At 42.5% G+C, this 18767-nt stretch overlaps 2 protein-coding genes across 3 annotated transcripts in view; one reads left to right on the forward strand and one right to left on the reverse strand.

The window, feature by feature from the left end:
• psip1a (PC4 and SFRS1 interacting protein 1a) overlaps positions 1-1406 on the reverse strand; it is a 41571-nt gene extending 40165 nt beyond the window's left edge. The window contains exon 1 of one of the 2 annotated variants that reach the window (XM_087995068.1): positions 1060-1406. In XM_087995068.1, the coding sequence (XP_087851194.1) occupies positions 1060-1131 (72 nt within the window). In that variant the 5' untranslated portion in view covers positions 1132-1406. The remainder of the gene's footprint in view (positions 1-1059) is intronic. The other variant, XM_087995067.1, reaches the window with a different exon arrangement.
• A 100-nt stretch (positions 1407-1506) lies between these two features.
• Positions 1507-18767, forward strand: part of LOC122565011 (signal-transducing adaptor protein 1-like) — a 79893-nt gene continuing 62632 nt past the window's right edge. Inside the window, exon 1 of the mRNA XM_043720671.2 lies at positions 1507-1626. The gene's annotated coding sequence lies outside the window, so the exon portion shown is untranslated. The remainder of the gene's footprint in view (positions 1627-18767) is intronic.

Raw genomic sequence — 18767 nt, forward strand, 5'->3', positions numbered from 1 at the left:
ACTAGGATATTGGTGGGAAGGCAGGGCTTGAGTTACAAGGAGAGGCTGGAACTTTTTTTTTCCACTGAAGCATAGGACATTGAGGGGTACGGATAGGGTGAATGGCAGGTGTCTTTCCCCTAGGGTGGAGGGTTTTAAAACCAGGGGCATACTTTTAAAGGTGAGAGGAGAAAGATTTAAAAAGACACGAGCAGCAACTTTTCTTGTACACAGCGTGGGTGATGAGTGAAATGAACTTCCAGAGATGGTGGATGCAGGTATAGTCATAATGTCTAAAAAAAAACATACAGATAAGTACACGAATAAGAAATATTTAGAGGGATATGGACCAAGTGGGATTAGTTTAGTTTGGGATTATGGTCAGCATGGACTAGTTGGACCAAAGGGTCTGTTTCGGTGCTGTATGACTATGTTGCACACCAGTTGTGGTACCATAAATGTAACATATTTCACAGGAACAGTTTTGATTATCTTGATACTCCTGCGACAAAGACGGATACAGTAACCTCGATGTTCTAAAGTAACAGCGTTCAGGAAGTATACAAAAAGGAACGTTAAACAAAGAATGGTTTATTAGATTAATAAGTATTATTGCTTTTGCACCGTGGCTTCTAATTTTTTTTTCAGGACACACAAGTGGCCGATGGTTTAGACAAATGGAAACAGCAATTTCAACATTTAATATTTAAACTGTAGCATAGCAAGTTAACTAGACTCCACGTGCCGACCTGAGACTTTCATGTATTCCAGCACCCCGCCTCCCTCCTCACTAGTACCGTGACACTCAGCAAGCGTGTACTGGGTCTGAGTAAGATACGTGCACTGCGAAACTGTCTTTGAAAAGTCTACAACTCTCACAAATGAACTCTCGCCCTCCCTCTCTCTGCCACCCACAGAAAGGTTTGCTTTTGACCGTGCAGCCGAGTCGCTCATATAAAAGACTGGTTTAGAAACCCGACCGTTCAGCTCTTATTGCGATTACAAAAAAAATGATTTTGAACAGTGCGATGCCACAGGCCACCCCGGGACTTGCATCCCGCATGCATGCACCCCACTCACCCTGGCAGGCCAGTGAGGGTAACCCTTCATCTTGGCGAAAATCAACTCCCCGGCTTTATACTCGCGAGCCATGGCCTCTTCGGGTTGGGTTGGGGGGACGGTGGAGAGAAAAAGGACAGGGAAGGAACTGGGACTTCACACCGCCAACCTGCACTGGTGCAGCGAAAGGCCTCGGCCGCTTCTTGTTATTGTTCTTGGCGGCGGCGGTGCTGCTGCTGGCGCCTTTGCCTTCTTTTCTTTTGCTGAGCGGCAAAGGGTGAAGAGCGTGCTCTTCCCGGGGACGCTCTAATCGCGAGCGGTTCCACAGCGCGTGCTCAGCTCTGCCCGCCCCTGGGAACCGGCAGCTGGCTGCCAAGCGCGCTCCAACCGCCGTCGAATCTCTGTGCGCGCGCTCACTCTCTCTCTCTCTCTCTCTCTCCCGCGCTGTCCCCGCAGCGACTGCACCATCGACGACAAAGCTGAAGGGGGGAGGCCCTGGCTCCCTTCGCCTCCCCAAATCGGTGCCCTTCTTCGAGGAAAGAAGTGTCAGGTCAAACGCGGCACACGTTTCGAGGATAAAGGGAACGAGTAAGTGCTTGAGAGGGGCGGACAGGTTTTCGCCAGGCGATTCATTTATGTTTCTGTCTCTCTCTCCACCCCCCCCCCCCCCCCGTGACATGGTATTCCCATCAATGGCCATTTAAAAATAATATAGCTCCTGTTTTGGGACTTTTACATGAATGGACTCGATTTCTTTGGATAATTACCGATGAGAACGACAATTTAGTCTATATCGTCAATCAGCCAGAAAGATTCAGCGCTGTAGCACCTTTTTGAACTGTTCCGGAAGTTTCTGTCCTAAACTCAGTACTCATTAGAAAAGCCCATTCCTAAATCTGTTCACACTCCACTAACAAGAAAAAAAAATACTCAGATTAATCCCAGTTACCGTTTACTAGCTTTGTCCTGCGACCCCTTGAGTTATTAGAAGGGTTGACGAAGTCCAAATCCAATGCAGTTCTGCACTGTTTGAGTTGCTGTCTTATGGATGGATCAAATTGCCAGCTTCCTGGGGGAAAAATAGTCCCATGGCAATATTGGATAATAAAAAGAACGTGGGAGTTTTCTTCTGCAGTTTGGTCAATATTTACTCCAAAACAATAAAAACAGATTGGACACTATGTGAGGCCAGGCTTTAGGTTAAATGCCTGCTGCACTTTCTGTATTCCAACAGTGACTGCTCTCCACTTGTTCTTCTTGGGTTGAATCATGTAAACCTCGTATTAGATTTCAGGTTGACATTTTTGGATTTAAAGTGCAAACTTAATAGACATGCCAGAGAGTTCTATTTTGTAGGGTGAAAATGGTTTGGGTGCCACCTCTCCATATCATTGGTCCGAGTCGGGATTAGGTTGACCCTACTCTTTAGTTCCTTCACAAGGTTTTAAAGGGTATGTCTATATAATGTGGTGCAATTGATTATGTCTGCAAAATACAAGGGAGTTTTGCAATGATTTACCTTAGTGCTACAATGGAAGACTTACAGAATTTGGTTTGTTTGAAGGGTCCTGAGAAGGAATATTAAAATGGTAGACATTTGTGGATTTGGTGAAAATTGTCATCTGTGGAATTAAGTCTTCTGTAAATCACTGGTCAGGATCTCTTTAGTGATGGACAAATTCTTGATTGTTTGGTTGATTTATTGTTGTCACATATACTGAGATATAGTGAAAAGTGTTGTTTTGCTTGCTGTACAGGCAGATTGTACCGTTCAAAGTGCATAAAGATAGTGGAACACAGTGCAGAATATAGTGTTATAACCGCAGAGAAGGTGTAGAGAGAGAAATCAGAATTAACATTTGAGAGGTCCATTCAAAAGCCTGATACAGTCAGGAAGAAGCTGTTCTTGAATCTGCTTGTACGTTTTCAAACTTTTATATCTTCTGCCCAATGGAAGAGAGTAGACTGGAATATAAACCAGGAATTAAATTGGTTGCTTTCCCGAGGTAGTGGGAAGTATGTATGGAATCAATGGAAAGAAGGCTGATTTGTGTGATGGATTGGGCTGTGTTCACAACTCTCTGTAAGTCTTGGGAAGAGCAGTTGACAAATCACGTTGTGATGCATCCATATAGAATGCTTTCTATGGTGCATCTATAAGAATTGGTAAGAGTCCTTGTGGACATGCTGAATTTTCTTAGCCTCCTGAGGAAGTAGAGACATTTTTCTGCTTACTTGACCATAGCACTGCATGCTGAAAATGTGTTGCTGGAAAAGCGCAGTAGGTCAGGCAGCATCCAAGGAACAGGAGAATCGACGTTTCGGGCATAAGCCCTTCTTCAGGAATGAGGAAAGTGTGTCCAGCAGGCTAAGATAAAAGGTAGGGAGGAGGGACTTGGGGGAGGGGCATTGGAAATGCGATAGGTGGAAGGAGGTCAAGGTGAGGGTGATAGGCTGGAGTGGGGTGGGGGCGGAGAGGTCAGAAAGAAGATTGCGGGTTAGGAAGGCGGTGCTGAGTTCGAGGGATTTGACTGAGACAAGGTGGGGGGGAGGGGAAATGAGGAAACTGGAGAAATCTGAGTTCATCCCTTGGTTGGAGGGTTCCTAGGCGGAAGATGAGGTGCTCTTCCTCCAACCATCGTATTGCTATGGTCTGGCGATGAAGGAGTCCAAGGACCTGCATGTCCTTGGTGGAGTGGGAGGGGGAGTTGAAGTGTAGAGCCACGGGGTGGTTGGATTGGTTGGTCCAGGTGTCCCAGAGGTGTTCTCTGAAACGTTCCGCAAGTAGGCGGCCTGTCTCCCCAATATAGAGGAGGCCACATCGGATGCAGCGAATGCAATAGATGATGTGTGTGGAGGTGCAGGTGAATTTATGGCGGATATGGAAGTATCCCTTGGGGCCTTGGAGGGAAGTAAGGGGGGAGGTGTGGGTGCAAGTTTTGCATTTCTTGCGGTTGCAGGGGAAGGTGCCGGGAATGGAGGTTGGGTTGGTGGGGGGTGTGGACCTGACGAGGGAGTCACGGAGGAAGTGGTCTTTTCGGAACGCTGATAGGGGAGGGGAGGGAAATATATCCCTGGTGGTGGGGCCCGTTTGGAGGTGGCAGAAATGATGGCGGATGATACGCTGTACATGGAGGTTGGTGGGGTGGTAGGTGAGGACCAGTGGGGTTCTGTCCTGGTGGCGGTTGGAAGGGCGGGGCTCAAGGGCGGAGGAGCGGGAAGTGGAAGAGATGCGGTGGAGGGCATCGTCGACCACATCTGGGGGGAAATTGCAGTCCTTGAAGAAGGAGGCCATCTGGGTTGTACGGTTTTGGAACTGGTCCTCCTGGGAGCAGATGCGGCGGAGATGAAAGAATTGGGAATATGGGATGGCGTTTTTACACGGGGCAGGATGGGAGGAGGTGTAGTCTAGGTAGCTGTGGGAGTCGGTCGGTTTATAGTAAATGTCCATGTTGATTCGGTCGCCCGAGATAGAAATGGAAAGATCTAGGAAGGGAAGGGAGGAGTCTGAGACGGTCCAGGTGAATTTGAGGTCAGGGTGGAAGGTGTTGGTAAAGTGGATGAACTGTTCAACCTCCTCGTGGAAGCACGAGGCAGTGCTGATACAGTCATCGATGTAGCGGAGGAAAAGGGGGGTGGTGCCAGTGTAGCTGCAGAAGATGGACTGTTCCACATATCCTACGAAGAGGCAGGCATAGCTGGGGCCCTTGCGGGTGCCCATGGCTACTCCTTTGATTTGGAGGAAGTGGGAGGATTGGAAAGAGAAGTTGTTCATGGTGAGGACCAGTTCAGTCAGTCGAAGGAGGGTGTCAGTGGAAGGGTACTGGTTGGTACGGCGGGAAAGGAAGAAGCGGAGGGCTTTGAATCCTTCGTGATGGGGATAGCATTGCATGGGTTGACGAGGACAGGTTGTTGGCCATCATCACTTCCAGGATCTTGATGCTTTCGACCATCTCCACCTCAGCACCATTGAGGCAGACGAGGGTATGCTCTTCACTGCACTTCCTGAAGTCAATGACCAGCTCCTTCATTTTGCTGTTTTTTTTAATATAGAATCCCTACAATAGAAACAGGCCTTTAGGTCCAACAAGTCTACACCAACCCTCCAAGGAGTAACCCACCCAGACTCATTCCCTTACCCTATTACTCTACATATACCCCTGACTAATGCACCTAAACTACGCATTCCTGAACACTATGGGCAATTTGGCATGGCCAGTTCAACTAACCTGCATATCTTTGGATTGTGGGAGGAAAATGGAGCACCTGGAGGAAACCCACGCTGACATGGGGAGAATGTGCAAATTACACACAGTCACCCAAGGCTGGAATCGAACCTGGGTCCCTGGCGCTGTGAGGCAGCAGTGCTAACCAGAGAGTTGGTTTTCTTGTTTCTTTCCTGATCAATACAATGTCAACAGCATATGCCAACTTGCAGAACTTCAGGCGGATCACTAATGTAAATTTTAAATAACAAGGATACCAGACAGAATCCAATGGAAATCCGAAATTAATTCATCTTCAAATCTCACTTCCTCAGAGAAAAATTAGCTTCAAGATTCTTGAGAGGAAATACATTACTCTTCGTATATGCACAAACAATTAGCACTAAAATTGACTCCATTCTGTCAAAACCAACAACAGAAATTTTCTTTTTGTATTTTCCAGCCGTTGGATTTCATAAAGATCAAACCGTTTTAGTTTTCGTCAGAATCACATGCCAAACATTCACTCAAATTAGAGAGATTATTTTCCTTGTGTTGAGATTTTCACAACAAAAGGAGAAACTGACAATTAATGTAAAAGTGAGTTGAAATGTGTTTTATCAGTATATAAGTAGTGGAACAACCAGATGAGGAGGGGTGAATTGACCACTCTCTTTACAACCTGCTTGGTGGACCAAAATACAGATTTGATGTGCTTCTTCACACAAGGCTGTATATCTCACCAATTAAAATGTAGTGAACTAGTACACTATAAACAAGATAGAGCCAATGGCAAGATTTTCTTAAATTAAAGAAAGTGCAATTTTATTATCTGCTAACCAGTGAGCAATAATAAAATACAATGTCAAACATGCACATGTAGTACAAAGTTGAAAAATGTGTGTGCAGTGCATAACGATAAAGGTGAAATGAATTTAGATTTTACTGTAATTAGGGCACATTTAAGGTCTACGTTTTAACCTGAAACCACAGTCATTTGCTCATTGTCATCCGCAAAATAAATATTTCAATTGTTGTTCAATTTAACAGTGTTTTGATGTTTCTTTTTAATTAGTTCTGTCACTGAGCACTTTTCTTTCTGGCGGCAGAAACAGCCCTTTTCCCAGCTGGTCCCAATCACAAATCCGTCTCACCTATCCCATTGAATGCAGCTCCCTGGAAATACATTATTTTTGCATTCCAAAATCCAAACTTGTATCCTGTTGTAGATGATGTCTTTAATCTCCAACATATGGAACTTATCATACGTATGCAAATTAAAATTGGAGAAAAGGTTTCTTCAAGCCTGATTAGTTTCACTATCTTTTGATGAAAACATTAATTTCAGTTCAACAGATGTTATTTATTTCACACTGGTGTCACAAAGCCTGGCTAGCCTGTGTGCTCAGCTGATTGGTAAGAGTTGTATCCTTTTTATGACCTTTGGTCTATATAGACTCCAAGTATTACATTCAAATGATAGAATTTTTAAAAAGATCTTTTATTGCTCTATTCTCACCAACTACAAGGACATTAATGGGTTTGGAGAGACAGGCTGACTAGGCTGGGACTACTTTTCCTGGAGCATCAGAAGCTGAGGGGTGAACTTACAAAGGTCTATAAAAACATGAGGGGCAATGGATAGGGTGAATAGCCAATGTCTTTTTCCCTGGATGGGGAGTCCAAATCTAGAGGGCAAAGGTTTAAGGTGACAGGGGAAAGATATAAAAGGGACCAAAGGGGTAACATTCTAACACAGAGGGTGGTGCATGTATGGGATGAGCTGCTAGGGTAAATGGTGAAGGCTGGTACAATTACAACATTCAAAAGGCATCTGGATAGATACATGAATAGGAAGGGTTTAGAGAGGTATGGGCCAAATGCTAGCAAATGGGACTAGATCTACTTCGGATATCTGACCATCGTGGACAATTTGGACCATGTCAATCATATCCATATCTCTCATTTTTTTGCGATAGTAATATTGCAATGTATAATCTGAGACACTGTATCCAACTTAACTTCATGTGTGGAGATGCTGGATTGGACAGAGTCAGAAGTCATGCAACACCAATAGGTTTGTTTGAGGTCATTAGCTTTCGGCGTTGACCTAATGGGGGAGCAGCGATCCAAGGGCTTGTGATTTCAGATGGACCTTTTGGACCAACATCTGGTGTTGTGTGACTTCAAACTTAACTTCAGACAAGAAGTTTCTTTCTGTTGTACGAACTCCACAGAGTTGAATACTTCTGTAGGGTTATAGGTAGGAAAGTAGAACTGAAGATTATCACATCAGCCATGATCTCATTGAACGGTGGAACAGACTCGATGGGCTGAATAACCTACTTCTGCTCCTATGGTCTTATGGTAAATTATCTTATGGTCATACCTTGATATGTGTGGCATGGAGGCTCCCAACTTCATAAGACTTTCCCTTGATTATGGAACTCTGAATTGTGTAACCTTGTGCAGAAAGATATTACAGAAACAAAATGGTAATGCTATTTTGGGAGAATTAAGTGCAGGCATTTCTCCATCATAAAAGTACCCTTTCCCAAAATAAATTGCAGACCATGTGAACACATACACAGTATGCAAATGTAGCAGTTCTGAAGGGTTGTCTTTTACTAGGCGAAAGTGAGGACTGCAGATACTGGAGATTAGTCAAGAGTGTGGTGCTGGAAAAGCACAGCAGGTCAGGCAGCATCCAACTAGCAGGAAAATTGATGTTTTGGGCAAAAACCCTTCAGGAAAGACTGCTGTCTTTCACTGTTGGGTATGAACAGTGATACAGAAATGGCCAAGTCAGGTGAGACTATTTAGTTTGTATCTGCATAGCTTTGTGTCTCTGACATGGCAGGAAGCTAATTGATGCAAATTATGTAAAGGTCATGATTACTTGAGGCCATTTCTATTGTTAATGGTTGCCAAAACAATTACTTTGGCAACCATTAACAATAGAAGGGAATCCATTCATCTCTGCCTTAAGAACATTCAATCAACCCGCCTCTACTTCCTTCTAAGGCAGAGAATTCCCAACTCTCAGATTGTGCCTTCTGGTTCCAGACTCTCCCACATGAGCAAATTTCATTTCCACACCCAATTACCAAGACCTTTTAGGATCTTAAATGCTTTAAACAAACTTCCTCATTCTTCTAAATTCCACTGAAAGTGAGCCCAGTCTGTTCATACTTTCCTTAGAAGTGAATTTGCTCATTCCAAGTATCAGTCCAGTAAACCTCCTCTGAGCAATGCATTTACATCCTTCCTTAAATAAGGACAAGGGCAATAAAGAAAAAGGACAATTAAGTGGTAGCCACATCCCCTGAATTAATAAAAAAGGACCAAAACTGCACATGGTATTCAAGAACAAAAACAGAAGTTGCTGGAAAAGCTCTGCAGATCTGGCAGCATCTGTGAAGAGAAGTCAAACTTAACATTTCAAGTCTAGTGAGCCTTCCTCAGGATCCAAAACATTAACTTTGATTTCTCTTCACAAATGCTGCCAGACCTGCTGAGCTTGTCAAGTGACTTCTGTTTTTGTTTCTGATTTACAGCATCCACAGTTCTTTCAGTTTTTAGATGGTATTCAAGATGTGGGCTCACCAATGCTCAGTTTAACTGAAACGTAATGTCCCTAATTTTATGTTCAATTGCTCTCATAGTAAAGGAAAGCATTCCTTAACCTTCTTAACTACTTGTATTTGCATATTAAGTTTTTATGACTTGTTGACTAGAATACCTAGATCCCTCTGTCGCTCAGAATTCTGCAGTTGTTCTCAGTTTAAGTAGTACTCCGACTTTTGTTTGTTTTTGCCAACTGAACAATTTCATATTTTCCCACATTATACTCTGTACTACAATTTTTTGCCCACTCACTCAGACTTTCTATATTGTCTGCAACCTTATCTTCCCTTCACACACGGCATACATTCCTTCGTATCCTTGTATTACTGCAAATTTAGCTAACATGCATTCATTCCTCTCATCTAAGTAATTAATATAAATTATGAAAATCTGAGGATCCAACATAGACTAATACAGGACTCCATTCATCACATTCTGCCAATCATAAAAGACCACTTATGTATACTCATTGTTTTTTGCCTGGAAGGGGACCAAATGTAATATTTCCAAATTTGCAGATAACACAAACTTACGGAATGTGTGTTGTGAAGAAGATGCATGGTGGCTACAGGGGAATTTGGACAGGCTTCGTGAATGGAGAAGAACATAGCAGATGGAAAATATTAGAGTCATAGTCATAGAAATGTACAGCATGGAAATAGACCCTTCGGTCCAACCCGTCCATGCCGACCAGATATCCCAATCAAATCTAGTCCCACCTGGCCCATATCCCATATCGCTCCAAACCCTTCCTATTCATATACCCATCCAAATGCCTCTTAAATGTTGCAATTGTACCAGCCTTCGCCACTTCCTCTGGCAGCTCATTCCATACCCATACCACCCTCTGTGTGAACAAGTTGCCCCTTAGGTCTCTTTTATATCTTTCCCCTCTCACCCTAAACCTATGCTCTCTAGTTCTGGACTTCCCGGCCCCAGGGAAAAGACTTTGCCTATTTACCTTATCCATGCCCCTCATAATTTTGTAAACCTCTATAAGGTCACCCTTCAGCCTCCGGTGCTCCAGGGAAAACAGCCCCAGCCTGTTCAGCCTCTCCCGATAGCTCAAATCCTCCAACCCTGGCAACATCCTTGAAAATCTTTTCTGAACCCTTTCAAGTTTCACAACATCTTTCCGATAGGAAAGAGACCAGAATTTAACGCAGTATTCCAACAGTGACCTAACCAATGTCCTGTACATCCGCAACAGGACCCCTCAACTCCTGTACTCAATACTCTGACAAATAAAGGAAAGCATACCAAACGCCTTCTTCACTAGGAGAAAGTGAGGACTGCAGATGCTGGAGATCAGAGCTGAAAATGTGTTGCTGGAAAAGCGCAGCAGGTCAGGCAGCATCCAAGGAACAGGAGAATCCTGAAGAAGGGCTTATGCCCGAAATGTTGATTCTCCTGTTCCTTGGATGCTGCCTGACCTGCTGTGCTTTTCCAGCAACACATTTTCAGCCTTCTTCACTATCCTATCTACCTGCGACTCCACTTTCAAGGAGCTATGAACCTGCACTCCAAGGTCTCTTTGTTCAGCAACACTCCCTAGGACCTTACCATTAAGTGTATAAGCCCTGCTAAGATTTGCTTTCCCAAAATGCAGCACCTCGCATTTATCTGAATTAAACTCCATCTGCCACTTCTCTGCCCATTGGCCCATCTGGTCCAGATCCTGTTGTAATCTGAGGTAACCCTCTTCGCTATCCACAAGCCTCCAATTTTGGTGTCATCTGCAAACTTACTAACTGTACCTCTTATGCTTGCATCCAAATCATGTATGTAAATGACAAAAAGTAGAGGACCCAGCACCGATCCCTGTGGCCCTCCACTGGTCACAGGCATACAGCCTGAAAAACAACTCTCCACACTCACCCTTTGTCTTCTACCTTTGAGCCAGTTCTGTATCCAAATGACTAGTTCTCCCTGTATTCCATGAGATCTAACCTTGCTAATCAGTATCCCATGGGGAACCTTGTTGAATGCCTTACTGAAGTCCATATAGATCAGATCTACCACTCCGCCCTCATCAATCCTCTTTGTTACTTCTTCAAAAAACTCAACCAAGTTTGTGAGACATGATTTCCCACACGCAAAGTCATGTTGACTATCCCTAATCAGTCCTTGCCTTTCCAAATACATGTACAACCTGTCCCTCGGGATTCCCTCCAACAACTTGCCCACCACCAACGTCAGACTCACTGGTCTATAGTTCCCAACATTCATTTTGGTCGCTGGAATGGTTGTGCAGATCTATTTATTTATTGTCACATGTATATGGTGAAAAGTGTTGTATTGTGTTTCCATTCTTCAATGCCATCTTAAGACACAGAAAAATAAACCAAAATATTGAATATAGATGCAGCAAAATAAATAAATAAAGAAAAAGTGTTCAACTTTAGTACTACTTAAATTGTAACAGGTTGGAAAGTGTAAACCAAAAGACCAAGGTATCCTTGTTAATAAGTTACTGAAGGCGAATACACAGGTGCAGTAATGTTAGCATTTATTGCACAAGGATTTGAGTACAGGAGTAATAAAGTCTTGCTTTAACTGTGCAGGAGCTTGGTTAGACACCATCGGGAGTAGTGTGTGTGGTATTGGTCTCTTTATTTCAGTAAAAATATTACAATTGTAGATGAAGCACGATGAAGGAACACCAGACTTGTTCCTGGAATGGCGGAACTGTCCTATGAAGAGAGATTTAGCAAACTGGACCTGTATTCTTAGAGTTCCAAAGAATAAGAGGTGCTCTTGTTGAATCTTACAAAATACTTAAAGGTATAGACAAGATAGATGAAGGTAGGATGTTTCCCTGGTGGAAGATTCTGGAATCAGGGAGCATAATTTAAAATAAGAGGGATTCCATTTAAGTCTGAAACGAGAAGTCTTTTCTTTTCTCAGAGTTGTAAACTTCTGGAATTCTCTACCACAGGGGGTTTTAGAAGCTCAGTCTTTGAATATGTTTCAGGCAGAGATTGATAGATTTGTGATTATCCATGGATACTCGGTTATTGGGTTGGGATGAGTAAAAGTTCTTGTTATCTGCCACTTCATAGCCACAGCTAATTCCATCCTTATCAAGCTCTGAGTTTGCATTTGTAGCTGTAATTGGTTTGCAGACTTTAGTAAGGATCTCTTTACTGTAGTATAGATACCTAATAGACTTTTCCCATGCTGTGGTTCAGGGACTTGAACACTGAACAGATATGGCCTCATGCTGAGAGCTGTTCTCCCTCTCCCTCTCCCAGAAGTTCCTCCTGCTTATTTTCCTTTCATGCTATAGTCTAAGGGAAATAATTATGATTGTGCACATGTATGAGACCAAGCTGTTTGTGGGGAATCCTTGAAGTCAGGAGAAAATTCCTCAGTATGTGCCAAATTATACCAATTTCAGCAATTCTAGAACCTACCAAATGCCTAAATCCTCGCAGCAAGAAATCAATCAGAAACCAGATTAAAACCACTTCTGGTGAGGGCCCTTCCTGCACATGTTGAGATCTGCTTAAGAGATGGAAAGCCTAAAGCATTGATCTCCAAAATGACAGTGTGACATTAAATCAGAGTTACATGCTAACGGACATCACAATCTGCCTACTCTGCATATTTCTAGGGAGTGTATGTTGTGTTCTCGCTTATGCTTTTACTAAATGGGGTTCAGAACTGCTTCTGTCAGATGTATATGCACATAATGCAGATAGCAATTTGGAGTCAAAACAGCAAAATACAAATTCTCAAATGGTTTCACAGCCTCTGGTGGAGTAGTGTAATAAAAACACAATCAAATGGTTAAAATAAACTTCTTTAAAAAAAACTGGAAACTCATTAAATCAAAATAATATTGTCCATGATTAGCATTTTGTTCTATTATGTGCTTGATCAAGGCAGTAACACTCAAGACATTGACAGAAAATGAATAAAGATGTTGAAATTATTTGATGGATGGTCATCAGCCTGAAATAGTATTAATCTGAGTTACATCAAGTTTTTTTGGAGGGATTTCCGACGTGTGACTTGACACATTTTCTGTTCTATCTTGCTAAACTTTCCTCATTAATTATCTACCCTGCCACTGTGGCATTTGTCATGTCTGACTCCAGCCCCATTTTGTCCATGCCATTCTCAGAGCAATTCGTCTCTCTGGAAATCTGCCAGTAGACTAGTATTCCTTGTGTCCACTGGGCACCTGGACAAGCATTGGCATTTGGAAGCTGCTCTATTCCATTGCAGACAGGTTCTGAACATATTAGAGAGAAGGTATCACCGTGATTCTCCAACATAAACTGGAGGCATTGGTCAAGAGGAGAGGAGGGTTGTTAGCTTATGGGAGAACCAGCAGACAAGACCCTGCCAACAGAGGCTGGCACCCTGGTCTGAAGTCACTACCAAGTTGGTACCATCTCCACAATACAGAGGAAGGTCCAGCAGTTTCATATGGAGATCAATGAGCATCTCTGCTCCACCTGGGAGCAGAGGACATTTGGCTCCTCACCCCATATGACGACGGAATCGTGATCCTTGCCAGAGAAGTTTCAGATCAATTCTGTGTGGATGTCACGACATCTGTGTCCTATTAACGGAATAAATACCACTCCTCATTCTACTACAGCTCTCACCAAAACCCCAATGTCAAGTTCAGTTATTGCACTCAACTTCTAACCTCTGGCCAAACCACCTTCTTTCTCTTGGTTTTTTTTAGATTACATTACAGTGTGGAAACAGGCCCTTCGGCCCAACAAGTCCACAACGACCCGCCAAAGCGCAACCCACCCATACCCCTACATTTACCCCTTACCTAACACTACGGGCAATTTAGCATGGCCAATTCACCTGACCTGCACATCTTTGGACTGTGGGAGGAAACCGGAGCACCCGGAGGAAACCCACGCAGACACGGGGAGAACGTGCAAACTCCACACAGTCAGTCGCCTGAGGCGGGAATTGAACCCGGGTCTCTGGCGCTGTGAGGCAGCAGTGCTAACCACTGTGCCACCGGGCCGCCCACAAGTATTCTTGCAAGTTCTTGCAAGTATTGCCAGAATGTCCGCCATCTCCATGGTAAAATGGGCTGCTCCCACACATGCCACCTTGTCATCCTATGAGGTTACGCGTACTGAGGCCCCAAAGGAAGTATCAGCAAGGTGAGTCCTGAAGAAGGGTTACACCTAAACGTCGACTTCTCCACCTCTTGATACTGCCTGGCTTGCTGTGTTCTTCCAGCCTCCTATTTGTCTCTCCTGCATTCTGCACCAGCTCAGATGTGTGTGTGAGTGTATATGTGTATAAAAGAAATGCCCCTTGGCACTGGCACATGGAGAGGACTCTGTGGTGTTAGCAATCAGACACTTCATCCTGTTGCTTAGGGAGAAATAGGAACACTGCACAGGTATATGGGACATAATGGCTCTCATTGCCCAGAATCTGTAGGTGTGCTGCTGCTCTTGGAGACCCAGCTGCTTCTTTCTGACTGCCTCCTACACCCTCAAGGACTGCTGAGCAAACATACAGGAAGTGTGGTCCATTCAGAATTATCAGTCAGGCCTACAGAGTAGGCACTTGTGTGAGCTATAACCGCACATATTTGTGTATAGGGATTTTTTTTGCAGACAGGGAGAACATATCTGCATGCAATACCTATTTCAATTCAACAAAATAGGTACAACCATTATATAATTCATTTCTCAGAGAAATGCTTGGTCTATCGGAGTCAAGCAGCCTGGTTTAAAATTTAAACAAACTTGTCAGTCAACTAACAGTCATCATCTATCAGGCATGTTCTCCATGGCAATGGTAATCAGTGCTCTCCCTCAATCTGTATAAATGTTATTTTCCTTTTCAATGGGTTTTCTTGTGAATTATCCTGATGAGTGCAAAATGCAAAACTTTTGACAAAATCTGGCTTTCAGCAATACAGAAATTTATCAAACTCATTCAAAATTATAACTTGAGCTAACATCTACATTTTTACTGGAAAGAATCACACAGTTTTGCCACCCATGTATGAAAGAGTCTTTCTTAACTTCTCTCCAGGTTCTGAATTTAAAGTTAGTGCATTTCAGGACAAAGGGGACTATCAGTGGCATAATTTTCTATCCACCCTAATCACTTTTGTTCAATATTCCAAAAAACACTCATTCGAATCATCGTTTAAAACTATATACACCAGCTATTACAATATTTCCTCATAATCTTCGCTCACGGAGCTATTGCATCATTCTGTTGAATCTGCAATGCACTCCTTCAAGGTTACTATAACCTTTCTAACATGCTCAGAATTGTGCAAATATTCCATATGTGACCTAATCATAGCTATAACAAAGCTAACTCCACTTTTTTTATTCCAGTCCTTGCTGTACAAAAGTTTGACATTCCAATAGCTTCTTTGATTTCTTTTGTTGGCAAACATTACTTTTTAGTTATCTTTGGATCTTGAAATCTTTGCAGATAACTGATAGCAGTGAGTACAAGATCTGAGATGTGGGTATAAGGTTTACAAAGTGCTAAGTATGTGAGGTTGAGATGAATGTATGAATGTGAGGTGTGAGCTGTGATTGCTCACAACTGAATGATGGGGGTGTGACTTATTAACCAGTTTGTGTCTGTGAGAGGGAAAGAAGTAAGTAATTATAAACCTGTTACTCTACCATTTGTTCTGGGTGAATAATTGGAAATCTATTAGCTGAAGACAGAGTAACAGAGCTTTTTAAGTAAATATTAAGCTCATTTGAGAAGCCCAATATAGATCACTAAAAGTGAAGTCCTTAGTTCTGTCTTCGATCATAATTCCAACTCATCTCCAAACTCCGAGAAATTCTAGGTCTTTGGTCCCCCCTCTGCAACTAGATCTTCAACTTCCTGAATGCAAACTGCAATCAGTAAAGATAGGCAACAACACCTCCTCCACAATAATCCTCAACACGAGTGCCTTGCAAAACTACATACTCAGCCCCTTACTATACTCCTTATATTCTCAAAACTGTGTGGCCAAATTCTGCTGTAACTCCACTCAAAGTGTGTCAGATCTTAAATAGTGACGAGATAGTACAGGAAAGAGATAGAGAGCTTAATGGCATGGTGCAAATACAACAATCTCTCCCTCAATGTTAGCAAAACAAAGGAGCTAGTCAGGAAGTAGAATGATTTGGAGGTGCTGGTGTTGGACTCTGGTGTACAAAGTTAAAAATCACACAACACCAGGTTATAGTCCAACAGATTTATTTGGAAGCACTAGCTTTCGTTGCACAGCTTCTTCGTCAGGTCGTTGTGGAGTATAAGATCATAAGACACAGAATTTATAGCAAAAGTTTAAAGTGTGATGTAACTGAAATTATATATTGAAAAAGACCTGGATTGTTTGTTATGTCTCTCATTTTTTAGAATGACCATGTTGGTTTCAGTTCTTTTATATATATATCCCAGAACTTTTTTAAAGTTACATTCTCAAGTAAACTTTAACAAAGTGTCTTCATAATGAAATGCTTCTTTCAATAATGCCACACACCTTTGTGCCAACAGCAAGCTTGGGCACATAACTCTCTAAAGGGGAAGCAATGGCCTAGTGGTATTATTGCTGGCCTCTTAATCCAGAGGCCCAGGTAATGTTCTGGGGACCTGGCTTCAAATCCCACCATAACAGATGGTGGCATTTGAAATCAATAAAAAAAACTCTGAAATGAAAGCTCTAATGGTTAGCATGAATCATTGCCGATTGTTGGAAAAACCCATCTGGTTCATTAACGTCGTTTAGGGAAAGAAACTGCCATTCTTACCTGGTCTGGTGCAGATGTGACTCCAGACCAAAAGCAATGTGTGGTTGACTCTTAACTGCCCTCGAAACAATAAACGCTGGCCTAGCCAGTGACAATCTCACCCTGTCAATGAATAAAAAAAACTCTACTCTGTTAACTAAGTGAATAATAAATAGTTGAGACTTCGCCACAATTTTTTGTGGCACACCACTAATGATTTCCTTCCAATCTTCTAATTAGGTGTATAATTTTACAGGTCTATACTGCTTCTCTCTACTCAGCCCACATTTCTTTAAGCGCTCGGTCTCTCTGTCCTTAATTATATATTCCAATAATTTCCCCACAATAGATGTTAAACTAATAACTGTATAAATTCCTGGTTTCCTTCTCTTTCACCTTCCTTAAATAATAGATACACATGAAATTGTCAATCTGAAGAGACAAATAATAAATCGAGATCTTCAGAAGATTATGGCTAAGTGTGTTATATGTGGCATCCATAGTAAGTTTCTTTGTGTTCCTTTTTTTGCACTTTTTTTATCATTCTGCCTTCCTTTGACATTCTTTGTATGTCCTCAAATCCGTGAATCTATTCTTAAAACACTTGTGATCCTTATTTCAATTTTCTGTTAATTCTCACTTCTTTGTCAAGCATGGCTAATAATAATAAAAATAATAATAACATATTTTGATTTTGTGATGAATAAGTAGACTTCTTACCCTTTAGGGGTAATATCATGACAGAGTGACATCACATGTAATCTGCAAGTTCATTGGTTGGTGATAGCTACTAATTTGACTATCTATTACAAGCTACATTTAAATTGAAGATAAATAGGCGAGATATTTACAAGTTATAAACTATAAGACCAGTAGGAACTTTTAAAAACCAAATTGAGAACTAAGTAAATAAAATAGAGAAGCTGGGCCAGGCGATGTGTTTTACCTGCATGAGGTTGGATCCCACCATAGGGATCAAATCTGTAGAAAAAGTTGGTTGCTTGAGGAATACCAGCTTGGAGTTGATGAGTTGGAATCTGAGCTTCAACATTGTGATACAAGAGGGAGGGGGAGAATTAACTGGACTCTGTGTTACAAAAGGTAGTCACACCCCTAAGAGTTATACAGCACGGAAACAAACCCTTCGGCCCAACTTGTCCATAGCGACCAAATTTCCTAAACTGAACTAGTTCTATTTGTCTGCATTTGACATATGCGCAGATTCCTATAAACCTATCCTATCCATTTACCTGTCCAAATGTCTTTTAAATGGTGCAATTGTACTTGCCTCTTTCTCTAGCTGCTTGTTCCACCCTCTGTGTGAAAAAGTTACCCATCAGGTCCCTTTTAAATATTTCCCCTCTCACCTTAAACCTATGCCCTCTAGTTTTAGACTCTCCTAGCACGGGGAAAAGACCATAGCTATTCATCTTATCTATACCCCTCGTGATTGCATAAACCTCCATAAAGGTCATCCCTCAGCCTCCTATGTTCCAGGGAAAAAGGTCCCAACCTATCCAGCTTTTCCTTATCACTCAAACCCTCCAGTCTTGTTAACATTCTTGTAAATCATTTTTTGCACCCTTTCCAGTTTAACAACATCCTTCCTATAGCAGGGTGACCAGAACCAGTACTCCAACAGTGGCCTTAACAATATCTTTACAGCCGTAATATGATGTCTCAACTTCTCTACTCAATGCCCTGACCAATAAAGGCAAGCGTGCCAAATGTCTTTGAGTAACTACCTCTAATTTGGCCAGTGATCAGGGGAAAGTGGGTTTGGCCACTAGCAAGGCAAGTTGAGAGATCCAGGAGGTAATTCTGATGGAATCTCAACACTTAAGCTTGTCTAATATGTTTGAGATTCTTGTTCTCTGCGTGAGCAGGAGCTGTAGGGAGCATGACAAAATGATCATAGCACTTTGTGTAGGAAGCCATTCAAGACAGGAGAGAAAGGAGAAATACAGTTGTCATCTGAGATAGTATAGTCAGGGGAAATAGGTACTGTTCTCTGTGGCCAGAAATGAAGGCTGTGTTGCCTGCCTGATGCCCAGGTTCAAGATATCTGGGCTGCACAGGATTTTGGAGTGGGAAACGGTCCAGTTATCACAGTCCATGTGGGTACCAACCATATAGGTAAAAAGAT

This window comes from Chiloscyllium plagiosum, unplaced genomic scaffold (genome assembly GCF_037043375.1).
Source record: "Chiloscyllium plagiosum isolate Xiang-an unplaced genomic scaffold, Cpla_swu_hap1 HiC_scaffold_2, whole genome shotgun sequence".
NCBI classification, from domain to species: Eukaryota; Metazoa; Chordata; class Chondrichthyes; order Orectolobiformes; family Hemiscylliidae; genus Chiloscyllium; species Chiloscyllium plagiosum.